Source organism: Scatophagus argus, chromosome 21, assembly GCF_020382885.2.
Source record: "Scatophagus argus isolate fScaArg1 chromosome 21, fScaArg1.pri, whole genome shotgun sequence".
Lineage (NCBI taxonomy): Eukaryota > Metazoa > Chordata > Actinopteri > Scatophagidae > Scatophagus > Scatophagus argus.
The window spans coordinates 19,978,189-19,994,987 of record NC_058513.1 but is presented as its reverse complement, the minus strand read 5'-3'; the positions used below and the strand labels follow the sequence as shown (position 1 = coordinate 19,994,987).

The 16,799-nt window shown below is 41.4% G+C and overlaps 2 protein-coding genes across 4 annotated transcripts; one reads left to right on the top strand and one right to left on the bottom strand.

Moving 5' to 3' along the window:
- The first annotated feature begins 2,093 nt into the window (after positions 1-2,093).
- atad1b (ATPase family AAA domain containing 1b) lies at positions 2,094-8,672 on the top strand. 2 transcript variants are annotated; one of them, XM_046376914.1, is made up of 10 exons: positions 2,094-2,233; positions 3,202-3,406; positions 4,017-4,115; positions 4,862-4,982; positions 5,241-5,441; positions 5,736-5,842; positions 5,949-6,038; positions 7,069-7,119; positions 7,405-7,535; positions 7,765-8,672. In XM_046376914.1, the coding sequence occupies exons 2-10, from the start codon at positions 3,230-3,232 to the stop codon at positions 7,883-7,885; spliced, it is 1,098 nt and encodes a 365-aa protein (XP_046232870.1). In that variant the 5' UTR covers positions 2,094-2,233; positions 3,202-3,229; the 3' UTR covers positions 7,886-8,672. The 2 variants fall into 2 exon arrangements, with proteins under 2 accessions (XP_046232870.1, XP_046232869.1); XM_046376913.1 differs by having other exon boundaries at positions 2,128-2,354.
- A 1,075-nt stretch (positions 8,673-9,747) lies between these two features.
- minpp1b (multiple inositol-polyphosphate phosphatase 1b) lies at positions 9,748-15,997 on the bottom strand. Of its 2 annotated transcripts, none has more exons than XM_046376915.1 (8): positions 15,542-15,997; positions 14,676-14,867; positions 14,244-14,438; positions 13,863-13,960; positions 13,643-13,773; positions 13,278-13,411; positions 12,444-12,716; positions 9,748-10,878 (listed from the first exon to the last, which is right to left on the bottom strand). In XM_046376915.1, exons 1-7 carry the CDS (start codon positions 15,936-15,938, stop codon positions 12,463-12,465), a joined length of 1,401 nt encoding a protein of 466 aa, XP_046232871.1. In that variant the 5' UTR covers positions 15,939-15,997; the 3' UTR covers positions 9,748-10,878; positions 12,444-12,462. The 2 variants fall into 2 exon arrangements, with proteins under 2 accessions (XP_046232871.1, XP_046232872.1); XM_046376916.1 differs by having other exon boundaries at positions 14,691-14,867; positions 15,542-15,996.
- Positions 15,998-16,799: the final 802 nt, after the last annotated feature.

The following is a 16,799-nucleotide window of genomic DNA, read 5'->3' as shown; positions in this document are numbered from 1 at the left end:
AATAGGGTTCTGTGAGAGCGGACAGTGAGTGTTTTAGTAGCGTTCTCATGTGTTTATTCATCTGCGGCAAGGCGGACGGATACATTTAACAAAACAAATAAATACAACACCTGGTGGATACTGAAAGCTCTTCCAAGTTTTCTTCGGAATATATATACTGCATACTGTATATGTGTAGTAACGTTACTGTTACGCACTACATCATCAACTGTTCCTTCTTCATTTCCTGAAGTTGCGTCAGTCTGTATCACTTGACGATGCAAATTGTTAGCGGCTAACTGGAAGTAAACACAGGCTGTCAGCTCACAGGGTTGCCAGTTTCTGGTTGTTTTATCCTCCCATGCAAAACTTTCATCACGAAAAAAAACGCAAAATAACATCTGACGTCGCAACGCAGACTGCTAACGTTTAACTTCCGGAGACTCAGAGAGAATCTTGATGCACTGTGGTATATAATACGTACACAGAGTATAAAGCGACACTGTGAAGACTATAAACGAAAATATAAATTCAGAAGGTTATACACTATGTTGCGGCGCCCACTGCTGGATAAGACAAGTTTTCACAGAGCGAAATCAAACAACACTTCAACACACTTTACTATTTTTTCCATGTTCTCGTGATGTGAGCTGAATGAAAACAAATCACAATGAAAAGATTTGAAAAATCAACTCAAGCTTCGTTGAAGTTTGAAACACAATAAAATAAGTAATATGTAACTATGTAATACTTTAATTTAATTGCTCTTTATTTACCATTTAGAAGAACTTGATTCAGCTGTTTAGAACTCACAGTAATATCATGTCAGCAGATATGTGAAATATTTGTATATTTTCATCAAAATCCTGCGATATACTGAAATATCAAAGGGTACATGAACATTTTTGGAAAGAGTAGATTCAGCACCAGATACAATAACAATTAGTTTTATGTAGATGATGTCAAATCTCATTGGAAATATACTTAAACTGCATCAGTCATTAACATCTTTACTGAATTAAAATGTTTAACAGCAACAGGAATGCTGCATTAAAACCTAACTGGAAAAGACTTTCACTTTTTCACTTTTTTTCACTTTCAGTTTTATTTCAGCAAACTGTTTCTAATAAAAGATGTTACTGAGCTTCTTACATGACTTCATTAGAATACAACATCTGTAATAACTGCATCGTTAAAGTTATGTTTTTAAGAAACTGTTGCATCGCAGTATTTTGGTGTTGTCCTCATGCCGAGTCTTTGTGGAAAGATGTTACTCACTGAGCAATCTGTGTGGTTTCAACAGTAACAAGAATCACAGGGATGTATGTCATTGATGTGATTATAATATGAGGAAAAAAACCTTAATCTAAATATAAACATACAAAATTGAAACCTTTGCTTTTGTTCTTCATTGATTAAATTAAATCATATATTGATGTGTTGTCCTCGCAGGTTCTCATGGATCATGCATTTTAATTTTATTACTACTCTGCTGCAGCTGCTACCATTATTATTGTTACTACTATTGGTATCATAAACACCACAGTACCTTCTCTATACTTCATTATCATTATCATTATCTACAGTTCCAATACTTTTGGTATTATTACTGCTGCTATGCATCTCTGCTTGTGTGCTCCTTCTTTCATGCCAAGAGTTTGGTCTGGACCTGCTCTAATTGGAAAGTGTCATGAGATAATTTTTGTTGTGAATTGGCGCTATATGAATAAACTGAATTGAAACTGAATTGAATATTGACACAATTTCTTCCTTCTGTAATAAAAAGAGAAAGATTTCAAAATTTTTGTGCTGATTTGTGCTGTCTTGTTGATGTACTGGTTTAGAAGCCCTTGTTTATGTTGATGTTAAAGGCTTGTTTCACTGAATAAAGCTTTTCAACTGACAGCAAGTGTTTATCGATAAGTAATATTGTGAGCGAACCTTCAGCACTGCAGGTGGCGTCAGAGAGTGTTAATGTTGGCTAAAATTAAATTTGTAATCGAAGAAGCAATGGAAGCTTTTTTTATAGGATGGGAAAGTTATGACCCGCCCTACTCAGACTCTGATTGGCTAGTACTCGTTGTTTGGGTAGTTAGGTTTAGGCATGACAAGTGTAATTGGTTAGAGTTAGGGTCAGAATCTAGCGATAAGCCAATCGGAAGCATGGGAGGGCGCGTCATGACGTCGCCATCCTGGAAACAAAACATATCGGCCTTAACCGAGGAAGTGCCGCTACCTGACGTGAGTACTGGAGGTAAGAGATGGTCACATTTACCGGATAAACGAATGCTTCTGTTGTTTTTCTCTCATGGTTTTAACGAAGCTGTAGGTGCTTCGCAGTGTGTTACCGACGGTGACGTCTCTCAGTGTATCCGGTAAGGAACCGCTGCATTAAAGCCACAAAACCGAGAAGGTCAAGCTAACGCTAAAGTTAGTAGCTAGTCCTTTCGGTTTTGTAATGCCTACACCAGAGGGTCCCAAACTGCGGTGCGGGATTTCCAGCTGGTCCAGGAGGGGTTCCCGAAGTGTGTCTTAAAAATGAAGAGTAGTTTCAAGTGATTGATCCGGTGGGTGTCAAACGTCCAGCCGGATTCCGTTTAGAAGCCTGCTGAAGGGTCAGAAACCCAGCAGAAGCATATTTTCAGTGTAGATTCAAAGTGAGAAGCAGTTTGATTTCCTGTAATAGCAACTGCCCATCTCGCTATTTAAAAATCCCCTCACAGTTTTCCATTTTCAAAGTGAAGGTGTGACAGCCTCTCCAGAGATGATAGATGTTTGACCAGCAACTGCTTCTCAGTCTCGCTCTTGTTCAAAATGACTAATTTGTATCAGTGACAGTCTAAGACCCGAGTCTAACCGTGGCCCGACCCCAACCTGTCTCTCATCCAAAATCTCATGGGACAAATCCATCACTGATCACCCCAGACTGTGATAGTTTAGCAGAGCTACCAGAGGTTCTCTGGGGATCATCAACAATTCAGCTGGAGCTTTTTGGATTTACCACAAAATGTCCACTGCTGTAGTTTTTATTCCACTCAAACTGAAACTTAAAACACAGTTTGCACTGCAGGAAATCATTTGTTCACTTACTGATTATTGTTTCAGTCCATGGTTTGATATCAGTAATGTGTCTTTATATCACTTTTTCAGATACAACTTTACCAGTTAATTTACTGTCAGTCTGAGCATTAATGGAGAGAAAAACTTGTTGTTGGTCTACAGTCTCTACTTCTTGCTCTCTCTGATCCTGATGATGGTGTTGAAGGAGGTTCCAGCTGAGAACATTGCCCGTCCTTTGGGCAGGAACGAGGTCATTGGTCTGCTCTTCCGTCTCACCATATTTGGAGCCGTCACCTACTTTACCATCAAATGGATGGTGGATGCCATCGACCCCACCAGGAAACAGAAGGTGGAGGCTCAGAAACAGGTGGGACAGGGTTAGGGTTGTTCTGATACTGATACCAGTATCAGATATGCCAATACGCATCAATCCAGTTCCATGTCATTTATTAGCCTTGAAATCCATACGCGTTTCTTTGATTGGCAAGCCCCCCTGTGTAACTAAAAGTTACTTGCAATAAATAACAGCAAATAAATTAATAAAGATTGCAGCTCCCTCAGGATCAGTTTATCTTGTTCTCACCCTCTGACATCCTCATCAAATAAACCCAAACTGGTGTCTGTACTCCCCTGCAGCAGCAACATGTCACTTACTGATTTTTAGTACTTTTATTTCACACGGCAGCTTTCTGGTTCCTATTTGAGTTTCAGAAATGTTTAGTTTGTAGCAGGTCTTTTAATCCTGGATCCCCTGGAGTATTGCAATTGGGCTGCTGTCGGAGAGCCTGTTTCAACAAAAATTTCCAGAATCTTTGGATGGTACATCATGATCCTAGCAGCACATGGAGTTCGCTTAGTTGTCAAACAGTTTTCCAAGTTTTGCATTTTTCTGAGCCTTCCTACAGCTCCAAAAGTAAACCTAAAGGTAAAGTTTTAAACATTTTGTCACCATCTAACTTTGATTTCCTCTCTTACAGGCAGAGAAGTTGATGCGTCAGATTGGTGTTAAAAACGTGAAGCTTTCTGAATATGAGATGAGTATTGCAGCTCACCTGGTCGACCCACTTAGCATGCAGGTAAGTCTTTTTTTAAAGGGGGCAGGGCACAGGACACTGGGCAGGGAGGAGGGCTTGAGGACTTGGCCTCAGTAGCAGGGGTTCACACGCTACAAGGAGACCTATTGTAAACAAATTGAACAAGAGGAAGACAGTACAAACAGAGGACCTAAAGTGGCTCCCTGTGGGACACCACAGGTGAGATGAATAGCAGGAACACAGCTAAACACACACCATTAATAGGTAACAAAACCTGGAAAGACTCAGCAGGTGTTCTTCAGTTCAAACTTCACCTTGTGCTGAGATTCATCAACACTAAAGCAGACTGAACAGACTGGTTCTTCTGTGGAGATTAGCTGTCACTAAATATTCACAGCCGCTAACAGAAGCTGTACTAATGAAACTAACTGAACCAGCTGACAGATCTAACATTAGCATGCTAACATCTGAAGTGATGCGGACTGCAGTCAACACTTCTGACCTGAAACTTGATAAATTGTTAATGATGAGTCAATCCAACAATACAACATATTATAGAACATTATGCTAATAAAGCTGCATGAGAAAGTGAAGTCAGTTCAGTTGAAGTTTTTACTAGCTGAGACATTTCAGTTAGGGTTACTAATTCAGTGGTTTTAAACAAGTCAGTTATTACTCAGTGAATTCTCCTTCAGTGTCAGCAGATGTTTTTTTCCTGTTGTTATTCTGCATCATAAGAGGCTGTTAATACAACATTGTGATATAAAGGTGTGTGTGTGTGTGTTTAGATCACGTGGCGGGACGTTGCAGGTCTGGACGAGGTAATCACGGAGTTAAAGGAGACGGTCATCTTACCTGTTCAGAAGAGACACCTGTTCCAGGGGTCCAGACTGCTGCAGCCTCCTAAAGGTCAGAGATGCGTTAGAGTGACATCACAGTGACATCATAAAGTCAGACTGAAGAGAGGGAGAAAAACAGTGAAGGATTCAAAGGATAAAGGTGGGAAAGAGAAAGGAATTGGGGTAGTGAACGAAAGATTAGAAGCAGTGAAGGAGGAAGAAGGAGACAAGGAAAAAGTGAAGAAGGCAGGAGGAAGTACTGAAGAAACAGAAATAAGAAAGGTGATATGTCACACACTGACTGTACTGACTGTCGTCATGGTAACAGGCGTGCTGCTGTATGGGCCTCCGGGGTGTGGTAAAACGCTAATCGCCAAGGCAACGGCCAAAGAGGCGGGTTTTCGCTTCATCAACCTGCAGCCGAGCACTCTGACAGACAAATGGTACGGCGAGTCCCAGAAACTGGCTGCTGCTGTGTTCTCATTGGCTGTTAAACTGCAGCCATCAGTCATCTTCATTGATGAAATAGGTGGAGTATTCACACATACACACACACTTACACCTAACTGTCAGTCCGAGAGAGGTCAACAGCAGCATCCAATCCAATTCTGAATAGTGGCGATGGGCAGGGCCAATCACAGACTCACTCATCAGATTCTAACATGAGAAAACAAACACTATGAGCCATGTTTCCAGTCTTTATGCTAAGCTCACTGTAGCTTGATATTTAGCTTGCGGACATGAGTGGAATCCTGTGAGAGGAGGATGATTTTACTGAATGTGTTGCTTTAAAACTCAAGTGATCTAAATGTTGTTGAAACAGACTCGTTCCTGAGGAGTCGATCCAGCTCAGACCATGAAGCCACAGCCATGATGAAGGCTCAGTTCATGAGTCTGTGGGACGGACTGGATACTGACTACCACTGCCAGGTGCACACACACACGCTCAGATTCAGTCCTCATCACTATGATAATCAACACTGATCATGAGAGAAGTGTTGCACCATCTTCACCAAGCAAACTGTCTGTCTGTCAGGTGATCATAATGGGAGCCACTAATCGTCCTCAGGACCTGGACTCAGCCATCCTCAGGAGGATGCCCACCAGGTTCCACATCAACCAGCCTGTAGGTGCACACATGATAAAAAGAGCAAGTCAATTGTAGGGCTGGGCAAGGTACGGGCACGATATTAAATGTTATACCGAAATATTTTAGAAAGAGAGATGAAAATGCGACAACCCTTTTCAGCTGATTGCTTCCCTCTCATCTAGATGTGTAGGCTCTAGCATAAAACGCTCTCTCTACTCGCTGAACTCCGCCCCCTGCATGTGCACGCAGACCTTTCTTCGTTCACACACAAACAATTTGGCAGACATGGCAGAGGTCAGTGATGCAGAAGAGCTAGTAAGCAAGACAAAAAACAAAGGAGAGTGTGACACTACAAGCGGCCGCAGCCCCCCAGCAAGTGCAGCCTGAAAAGTCGGCCCCAAAACAGTGTTCTTTGCAGGATTCATTCAACTGTGTCGTGCCTTACGATAAGAAAAGCTGTAAGTCGCGAAATATTACAAAAGCGCTGGCCTACTACATTGCCAAAGATATGACCCCTATTGCAACCTTAGAGCACGATGGATTTAGAAAACTCCTTAAAACTATGGACCCCAAATATGAGTTAACCAGCTGCAGCTACTTTACCAGGGAAGTTCTACTGGACATGCGCACCACAGTTCGGCAGAATTTATCCAACCGGCTGCCACATGTCACGCATTTCAGCCTTACCACAAACATGTGGTCAAGTCGCACTTGCGAACCGTATATGTGCGTGACAATACATTTTATAGAGGACTGGGAGATGAGAGCTCCGTGTCTCCAGAGCAGCTATTTCCCGTAAGATCATACAGCGGAGCACACAGCTGAGCTGAGTTATTCAGTAAAAGTGTTTGTGACATTATATGTGTGTCATTGAGCCAAAACTGAATACTCAACACACTTCTGCAAAAAATACCGGTATATATCGTCAGTCAACCTAAAAATACAGAGATATGACTTTTGGTCCATATTGCCCTTCCCTAGTCGATGGTTATTGTCGTGTTATTGATGATGTGAATGGAGTAGGCTGTGAGAACTCTGTGTGATGTTTTGTGTGTTTCTGGTGCAGAGTGTGAGGCAGAGAGAGCAGATCCTCAGACTCATCCTGGAGAACGAAAGCGTAAGTTTGTCTGGAACACTTGCACACAATGTGTTCAGGGTTCAACAATATATGTTGGGTTCACTGGAAAACCCAGATCTGATCTGACTGGTGTAATTGATCTGTCTGAAATGGTACCCAAATCATTTTTGATTACAAGCCTAACAAAAATAATCTCATTTGAGTAACATTTGTTTGTTCACAATAAAAGCCTTCAGATAAGACAGCTGTTTCAGGCTTTTACTGTGAAGCAGCAGCAGGAAGCGTTGAATTATCATTTATTGATCACTGTCTGTCTCTCTGCAGGTGGACATGTCTGTTGACCTCTCCGACATCGCCAAGGAAACAGATGGTTTCTCAGGAAGTGACCTCAGAGAGATGTGTCGTGACGCTGCGCTGCTCTGTGTCCGAGACTTCGTCCACACTCAGAATGACAGGTAGCTGTCTGTAAGGTCAGGGCAACAGGTACCTGTCTGTCTGTAAGGTCAGGGTGAGTCCCATGGGTTCAGTCCAGGTGCCACAGCTCATGTTCAGTTCAGACAACTTAATCGACATGAACAAGAGCTTGTTGTCGAAGCAGAAGAATCACAGGTTACACGTACAGTCAGATACATAGTCTCACATGTTGTCATACATACTGATGCAGTCTCTGTCTGTCTGTCTCAGTCTGTCGGAGGACTACATCCGTCCCATCCATCAGTCGGACCTTCAGAAGGCAATCAGTAAGATGAAGAAATCGAAATCGGCGGGTGGACAGAGCGCCCTGCTGCATGCTGCTCTGGACTGAAAACTCACACACTGATCACATGACGACGTGAGCCCGGCCTGCAGTCGTGGGTTTGATTCCCAACCCGTTGATCAGTTTGGTGTGTTCAACGTGCCACTGCTTCTTGTGTTCTTATTTCAGTCAGCTGCTGACATCCATCTGCATCTTCAAAAATGTGTCAAACAAACACTGAGAATCATTTGTTGACCCAGAAATGAAAAAGTGAAAGAATTTGTTGGTTTCCACTGTAAATTATCTCACTGTTAAGTTTCTTTGTGTATTCAGAGCAGTGACTCCAACCTCTCTGCCTTAAATCTGTAAAAACCTTTAAGATGGCAGCTGTTGCCATTGAGACACCTCCAGCCAGAGCAACACAGCTGATCAAAAATAAAAGAGTTAACTGATATAAATTTGTGGATTTTTCTGCTAAGATAACCTGTGAACATTTGTTGTGACTCTGTTGGAAGCTGAACTGGAAACTCGTTTATCAGACCAGTATGAATCTCACAAAATGTAGTAAAAAGTCAAGAGTACAACTTAAAATAATTCAAATGAATTGAAGAGTAGAATATAATATAAAGTTACATCTACCTATAAAGCGTTACATTTATTGTTAAACTCTGTTTTAATGATTAAATAAACAGTATCCTGTGTATTTTTGTCTTGTTTTACTACATTTTGTCAGTTTAGGCTTCTGTACAAAATAACAAATTTCAATCTGAGACGATAAATCTTACGCAATTAAAGTGCGTCACGCTATGTACATTTATACTGTTGTTACAGTTTATTAAACTTTTTTTTAATCTGGTTTATTATTTATCTTTGATGTCCCAACTGACCTGTTGACATTATGTTAGTCATTTATTAGAATTAATTAACTGGACCACTGAACTGTCTGTTTTATCACCAAAAGCTATAAGCATACTTTGAAATGAATACAAAATTTAAAAAACTGTGGTGACTATCAAAACAAAAAGTGAATCACATGCAGCATTGGTTTAAGGGAGTTTTAACATGTGTCCAAAAATGCAATCATCAAGAGGGTCCAAACAACTTGCCTTTGAATAGATCCATTCCCATTTATTGAAGGTGTTGAGTATGGCAGATGACAAAAAAACAGGTTGATTTATTGATAAGGGTGATATCTAGTGAATTGGTGGTGGAATCAATTACAAAAAATAAAGGAAATCCAAAAATGTTGTGAATCACTGTCACAGTAAAAACTGTATGTCCTTCACCCGCATGCTCTCATTTCCACTAAATAATTCACACCTGTGGCACCTTACTTAACCCCACCTTACCTGTGACACATGACTTCCAACTTCCTGTGCAGACAAGCACATCATTGCCATTCAGGGGCCAAAACTAGTAACTTAACCAGACACATAGCATAAACATCCACAGTACTCTTAAACACCAAACACAAAACTTCATGGCTCCTACAAAATTTTTAGAACATTGAAAACCATCAGCTAAAAATGTTGTAAGGTTTGTGCTGTAAAATAAAAATATGAACTGGCTTGTCTGAAAACGTTTGTCCTGCTGTTACTTTTCATCAAGTGTACTTTATTATTATCATCATCATTATTGTTATTTTGTTTTTCTGATGTTTGAATGTGGAAGGTGAAGGACTGAACTGAGGATTTTGTTCTCAGTTAAATCAATTAATTGGTTTCTAAAATAAATAAAAATCTGAAATTAAAATGTCTTCACTTGCTTCAATATATTTGCATACAACACACAGGAACTTTTTTGTCATAAAGCTGAGACATTATTAATGTTTTCTGTCTTTACAAATTGATTATTGGACTCAGTTTCTTCAGTTTCAGTACATGTAAACAAAGAGGATTTTTTGTTGGTTTTGTACAGTGTTTTTTTTAATGTTTTTATTATGATTATGATGTCATAACTGCTAGATGATGTTATAAATTTTAATAACTAATCAAAATGACTGCAGTAAGAAAGAGAACACGTTCAGAAAAAGTCTGTCATCATTTTCAAATAAAAAGAAAATCTGAGATGACTTCAATATTGCCTTTATTGCGGAACATTTTTTTCAAAATTTTTAGAAAATCTAAAAATTAGTTTTTCTCTCAGTCACACTCATTTGTATAAAGAAACATTTCTCTGAGTTTTATCTTGAAATGTTGACTGAAAAGAAGACTGATGACATGAAACACTTTGTTCTGTGAAAATTGTTTACTAAAGCTTTTCAGGTTAAAACATTTGGCATCCAAGCAGCACCGAGTGAAAGCAGACACAAGTCTGAACATAAACGGCTCACAAACTGATAACAGGCACAAAGACATGAAAACTGCACAACAGGAAAATAACAAAAATTAACCCTGAAGACACAAAAGTCAGCCTGATTAACTTATAATCAAACTTATTGTGAAAATCCTCCCTTATAATCTGCTGACAGCTGAAACACTTGGAGAGAAGTTGAGGGTTTTCACATTCACTTCAATAAAGTCATTTTTGACTGACAGCAGCCTTCAGTGGCCATGAGAAGAACTGCAGCAAGACGCTTCAGTGCAGAGGCCCAAATTAAAAGAAAAAGACATCAAATTTCAAAACATTAATGAAAATGTAAATCGAAAAAAGCCACAATAAAAGGTGTGATTTTCAGCAGTTGTCAGTTGCTGTCAGTAAAAGAAAAACATCTGATTGTGAAGTCTCATTCAGCACTGTCAATCAACTCTCAGTATGACTGTCCACCGTGCCCAACTTGTCGCCTGCTATTGTGAACAAACAACTGAATGAACCGGACTGGTCCGCTGAGTCCAGACCTTAAACTGAAGCAGGATTGTGTGAATCAATCAGTCTGTCAGCCACAGCAAACTAACCCTCCGACAGAATTTCAGAAGTCACCTTGTTGTTGTGTTCCACAGTCTCTGATTTAAAGTGATGTTAGTTAAAATGATCCACTTCTGAAGCTGGCTCGACTCATTCCTGCATCACGTTATAACCACGTCACTTGGTGGTGCTATTGACCTAACACCACCTGCTGCCACCTGTGTGTAAAACAAACAGGTGGGGTCAGGATTTGATCGTTGCTGTCAGTTTAATTAATCCAAGTGGTTTGTTTGTGTAGAAAAGCATAAACACAAAAACATAAGCGGATCATAAGTGATGGCTCAGAGGGATTACTTTTATCAGGCCATTCATTTTATTTATTTATTTGGTAAATTGCTGCATATTGTGCCTTTAAAAATAAAAAAATCAACAAAGACCCAAAAACAGTAGCAACCAAAGAAAAGCTGTCTCGTGATCATAGAAATAGAATAAAAGAACATGAATCAGATTTACCGCTGTAATGCCACCAATAAAAAAAATGACATTTTTACAGCTGACTCTGGTTTACAGCAGATTAAAGAATCAGTTCACCAAAATTAAACGCAAATCAAAAAACAGTCAGTGTTAGTAAGTTAAATGGTTTGAAATGTAAGGATGACATAATGTGCTGCCACAATGTCACTGATGAGTTACAGGATTTCAAAGTTAATGGACAACATAACCAACAGGTTTCTATTCAGCTCCTTCCTAACATTGCAGAGAAGTTTGCATTTCGAGTCATTCGAGACTCTTGAATGTTTTGTGCTGTTTGTATTACCCTGATCTTTCAGTTACTTCAACAGAAATCAGATCAGGCCTCTTAGGATAAGATTTTGTTGTTTTAGAAGCTGAGGACTCACCACTGACGTGTTGTTAAAATGTTAAATGTTTTTAGCTTAGTTTACATAACTGAGCCTCAGCAGTTCTTCAGTCTTTCTAAGGTCCCAGTTAACACTAACTGGTTTCAAACCAGTCACTTACTGAATCCTTAAAACTTAAATGTCTCAGCTAGTTAAGACTTAAGTAAGGACCTCTATATAGATTACAGACCTCTATAATCAGGAAAAATCAACTACGTAAACAGGAAGTCACCACAGCTTGTCAAGCTAGCTTCAAAATCTACAGTTTCTGAGGCTAAAAGTTATGTCTTTGTAAATGCATTTGTTTATTTTTGTTTTCATACATGGAGAAATCTATGTTTCACTGGCTGCATTCATACACCGATCACAATCCAGGTCAGATATGTTCAGTGGACTACATATTAATACTACTGTAAACAGGTCAGACATTAACATTAGCTACTATTTACATTAGCTTTGTCAGTTGTTTCAGTTAGTGGCTATGGACGTTTAGTAACAGCTAATCTCTACTGAAGAAACAATCTGTTTTGATTTAGTAATGATAAAACTCAACACTGATGTTAGCTTGAGCCTAATTTAGCACAAGGCTAAGTCCAGTCAGAGATCTTACTGATCAACAAGAGAGCCGATCAATGACCCGATAGGTCCAAGTCGTAAGCGTGCTTCACAAATGATTTCAGAGGAGAAAAACACAAAGACGAATGTCGTCACAGCAGCACATCAAGTAGTGCAAATCCTTGTACACGTACGCTAGTTACTGTTGCTACGCTGGAATTGGACGCTTGCTGTTCAACGAGGGGTTTAGATCAAAATAGTTATAAAATTTACACTCTACATATATATTATGATTAAACAGCAGACAACATTTGATTCTATGTTCTTACTGAAGCAGATAACTTCTTGTCAGAGTTCGGTGTTAGGTCCTCGACCTCCAGGTCTTCCCTCACACTCCCTGTGGAAGTCACAGCCGTCCAGCAGGTGGCGGTACGTGGCTCGAACGTCACGGTACAGCGGCGCATCCTCTGCCTCTAAACCTGGGAATCGAACCGGAGACTCGTTGATGAGCAGCTGCAGCCGCGGGCCTCGCTGGCAGTCGTACAAGATGAAGAGCAGGTTGGCGGCATATGGGACAATCCGACTGGTCCGGAAACGTCTACCTGTGAGACACAACATGAGACCAAGTCTGATAGTGTTCAGTCCTGAACCTGAACCTCCAAAACAGGCAAACACAATGAGCTAATTCAGCTCACTGTTAATGGGCAGTTTGACTCAGTGTAAAGAGACTGAAGCCAAATACAGTCACCTCCTTGTGGTTGTTTGCCTCCACCAACCAGTCAAGTTTCAGTTTCACATCTGTAGTGACTGACAGAGAGCTTTGTCACCTGAAGCTCAGTGACATCCAAACCAATGAGCTTGTGGTGAACAGAAACATGATGATGTCACAACAAAGCTGACTTTTGATGTCATCGTTTTATCCTGCTAGACTTTTCTGTGAGACTATGTCAAAATTGGTGCATGAACTCTTGAGTTTTGTGAGCTCCAGCGACCTTTGACCCCGAAATTCTCATCAGTTCATCTCTGAATCCAAGTGGACATTTGGGACAAATTCGAAGAAATCAAGGATTTGATTGGGGCGCCTGCAGCAGCCATGCTGGAACTGTTACTAACCCATAGTCTAATGTCTGATTGGATGTCAGGGTGGAGGCCGGACTTCGTACCGTGCTGTGTGTGGTAATTGCTTGCAGTGGGCGGAGTCTGGTCTTTGTAGAGTCCCAGCAGGGACATTAGGGGAAGGAGTGTCTCAGCATGTCCCACCAGGATGGATGCCGGCTCAGGTGACGCCTCGGTGGACCTGATGGATATTATGAATAATCATACAGACTACACCACTCTCAGTTTCCTTTCTCCCTTCAAAACAAGAGCTTGTAATTAACTTGCATATTAAACATGAAACCTTCTCTGTTTATTCTCATTCTACCTAAAAAACTGTGGAAATAAAATATGTCCAAATACAGCAGAGTGTACAAATCACCATTCAAAAGAGAAGGAAATCTGTGTCAGTTGACCACATGAGGTCACCAACCTGCGGGGACGTCCTGCTTTATCCAGCATCCTGAAGACGTGATGAAACAGAGGACAGCTGGACAGACTACTGATCACGTGACCATGAGAGCGCTTCCAGTACTGCTTCAGGTCCGCCTTGTACTCCAACACCTGCAGCGAGAACAAAATACTACAAAGATGTACTCAGATGCACACAGATGTTATCAGTGTTTGTGTGAACATGTTTCGTCCACGTGTACCTTTGCATCATCCTCATCAAACAGGAAACACCACGGAGAGTGAAGAGATTTGATCGAGAGCTCGTAGGAGCACAAGAAGAACGCAGCTTCCACCAAGTCTACAGGAGACACCAAGGGACAATCTTTAGTGAAACCAGTCGACAAATATGCAGCTTCTTCCTTTAGTCCTGCCCTTACGCTGTGACTGGCTGATTCTGTATGCTGCAAGTTATTCCTTTAAGTTCCTAACTTAATTTTGCTCATTATTACAACATGTCTTTGATGTCCTTCACAGTGTCAGGGTTTCAGATTAAATTTAATTTGAACTGAACTGTTTCACGGCTCTGCTGGATGGTGAACCAGCATGTGTGCTTGTCTTGTACTGTAGTGTGTGTGTGTCACCTGGTGTGAGGCGGTGAGGAGGAAGGCCAAGTCTCTCAGCCATCCTCCTCCTCACTCCCTCCATCTCCTCCCCGTGTCTGAACTTCTCCACTTCCTGCAGCGCCGTGCGGTTGTTCTCCACGCCTTCCACATAACCACGGCAATGCTCGAAGAAGCGCATCAGCTCGTCATCTACCTGGTGGTGGTACTGCACCTCTGCAGAGAGACAGACATTTCCTTTCCTGCACATTCCAGCGTACTTCAGTTCCTCTGACATGCAGCTGACTTAGGTGAGCACAATGCATGCTGGGTACTGGCTCCTGACTGGCTGTGATGGGACACTCCCTCCTGAGCTAAAAGCTGGCTGGCTCAGAGGAGAATGACTTTTACCTGAGTGAGAAAATTCAACAAACCTCCTGACTGTTCAATGTGTTGAGGATGAATACTGGTCACCTGATGTCGTCTCACCCGAATGTCTCCTCAGACCCTCCTGAAACGCCTCCATGCTGCTCACACAGCGATGCTTCGAACTGCTCCTAAAACTGATCCTTGCCATGTTCTCTTCCGACAGGAGTGACGGAAACAAGACAGACAGACGCCTGGCCAGTTGACGGAGCTCCTCCCTGCCCTTCATCACCAGCTGACCTTCAGGGTAGGACGATAGACGTAAAGGACAGACAGAGAAGGAGGACACAGAAGGGGGGGGGGGGGGTTTGATGTTGGAAATGTTTGGTTGGGGGACAGTGAAATTATATAAAAACACTGAATGTCAGAACGTTCACATACGTGTGAGCTTCGCTGTCTTCGTTCTGACTTTTATTCTGGAGGATCTCACTGACTGCACCTGCCAGTGAACAACCTGAGGACTGCACCCTCAACCATCTGCCAGTGAAAAGCTTCATGTCTGCAGTTAAACGTCTGACTCCTGAACACAACATCTAAATAATCATGGACTAACTGTGATCGGTTCGAGTGTTGGTGCTGCTCTGTTGTGGAGTGTCTTGTGAAAACTCTCTTAATGATTATAAATCAAACATGTTTGCAAACATTATGGTGGTAAAATCCCAATAAATCCCTTTCAGAGACAGCGACGCCGTGAGGTGAGCTCAGGTACTACACTCACCTGCTCCCTCTTCTTCTGCAGGTTAAGTTTGTTTTTCACAAGTTTGATTCTCTTATTTGTTTAAATGTACATATTTCACAGCAGACTGAGATTCTGTAAAAACAACAGGATGAATTAACTGGCCATGTTTCCATCCAGAAATATTGCAGCTCAGTGGGATGTGTTCAGTTGGAACGGGTGTTTGAGCAGTGCTCACCGTCCATGTCCTCGGTGAACCAGTTCTCCCAGCGGCTCTGGATGTCCTGCAGCCAGCCCTCGGAGCCTCTGGAAACTTCTCTTAGGACCAGCTCGCTCAGTTTCTGGATCCTGCGGATGTTTTTCACTGTCGGGTAGCGGCTTCCGTGCCTGATGACCGCGGTCAGGTGGACCGGGGAGCACCGCTCGCTGGGCGGAGGTTTTAAGATAGATTTGTTTACGGCCAGGGCGTCGCGCAGCAGATGCGGGTTCACCTCCTCGTACCGTGTCTTTGTTCCGAAGTAAGTGGCTATGTGCGGGATGCCGGGGAACGAGAGGCAGGAGCAGGAAAAGCGGCTCAGAACCAGGCTGAGAACCGTAAACACTATTGTGTTTCTGGGCGATAAAACGCAGAACATGTCCTTGGTCTCAGAGTAACATTTCACAGTTCAGCACAGACGTGAGTTTGCCCGACCGCCTTTGTTTGCTTTGTTGACGTTCCGGCTTTACGTAACCTTTGACCTGCCGTTCAGTTCCGCGGTGGACGACCAAAAAGATTCCCGGAGTTTCTCTACCGACGCTTTTCTCATGAAAACTACAACTTTCTAAAAGATTAAGATTATCTTTTATTATTACCTATAATAAAAGATACTTACTGTTAAAGATAGCTATTGTACCAATTACACTGCATGCACCGCATGCACCGCCGATTTTAATTTCAAAATAAAAGCATACGTATATTGGCAAAGAGGAGAGCATTTAATCCTCCTGTGAAGAAATAAAGTATTAAGTTAGTCCTAACCCAACCATCACTACATTATTAACCGTTTCCAAATCCACTTAGCCATAAAGGCCGAGCCATAAATGTTTCTGTGATTCTCATATTAACATTGAACACAAAACAGAATTAAAGTTTTATAATAAACACAAATGAATGTACACCAATCGGGCCTGGATGGAAACATCTGAAGGTTATCCTGAGGAAAAGAGGAAAAGACAAGGAAAATCTAAAGGGTTCATCCAGTGGCGGTTCTACATCGAATCACCCCCCGCCTACAAAAAGAAATGGCACAAAATTTTTCACATACAGCCATGTTTTATTATAACAACGTAAGTGAAACAGGTATTTCTGTATTGCACAAATCCTTAAATAGAACATTTGAAAATCACACTTAAGAGAGTCTAGTTATTCAACTATTGCAATTACAACAGGAAACAAAAGACAATTAATACAATTCTGCACAAAACAGTATAAGTTATCAGAACTTAAAAAAATATAC

Coding starts and splice junctions, on each gene's coding strand:
- minpp1b (XM_046376915.1), bottom strand. CDS start 15,938: ATGTTCTGCGTTTTATCGCCCAGAAACACAATAGTGTTTACGGTTCTC. Junction 13,961..14,243: donor TCCTCACCGCCTCACACCAG/GTGACACACACA, acceptor TGTCTCCTGTAG/ACTTGGTGGAAGCTGCGTTC. Junction 12,717..13,277: donor CAATTACCACACACAGCACG/GTACGAAGTCCG, acceptor TGTGTCTCACAG/GTAGACGTTTCCGGACCAGT.
- atad1b (XM_046376913.1), top strand. CDS start 2,143: ATGGGAGGGCGCGTCATGACGTCGCCATCCTGGAAACAAAACATATCG. Junction 4,983..5,240: donor ACTGCTGCAGCCTCCTAAAG/GTCAGAGATGCG, acceptor TCATGGTAACAG/GCGTGCTGCTGTATGGGCCT. Junction 5,442..5,735: donor CATCTTCATTGATGAAATAG/GTGGAGTATTCA, acceptor TTGTTGAAACAG/ACTCGTTCCTGAGGAGTCGA.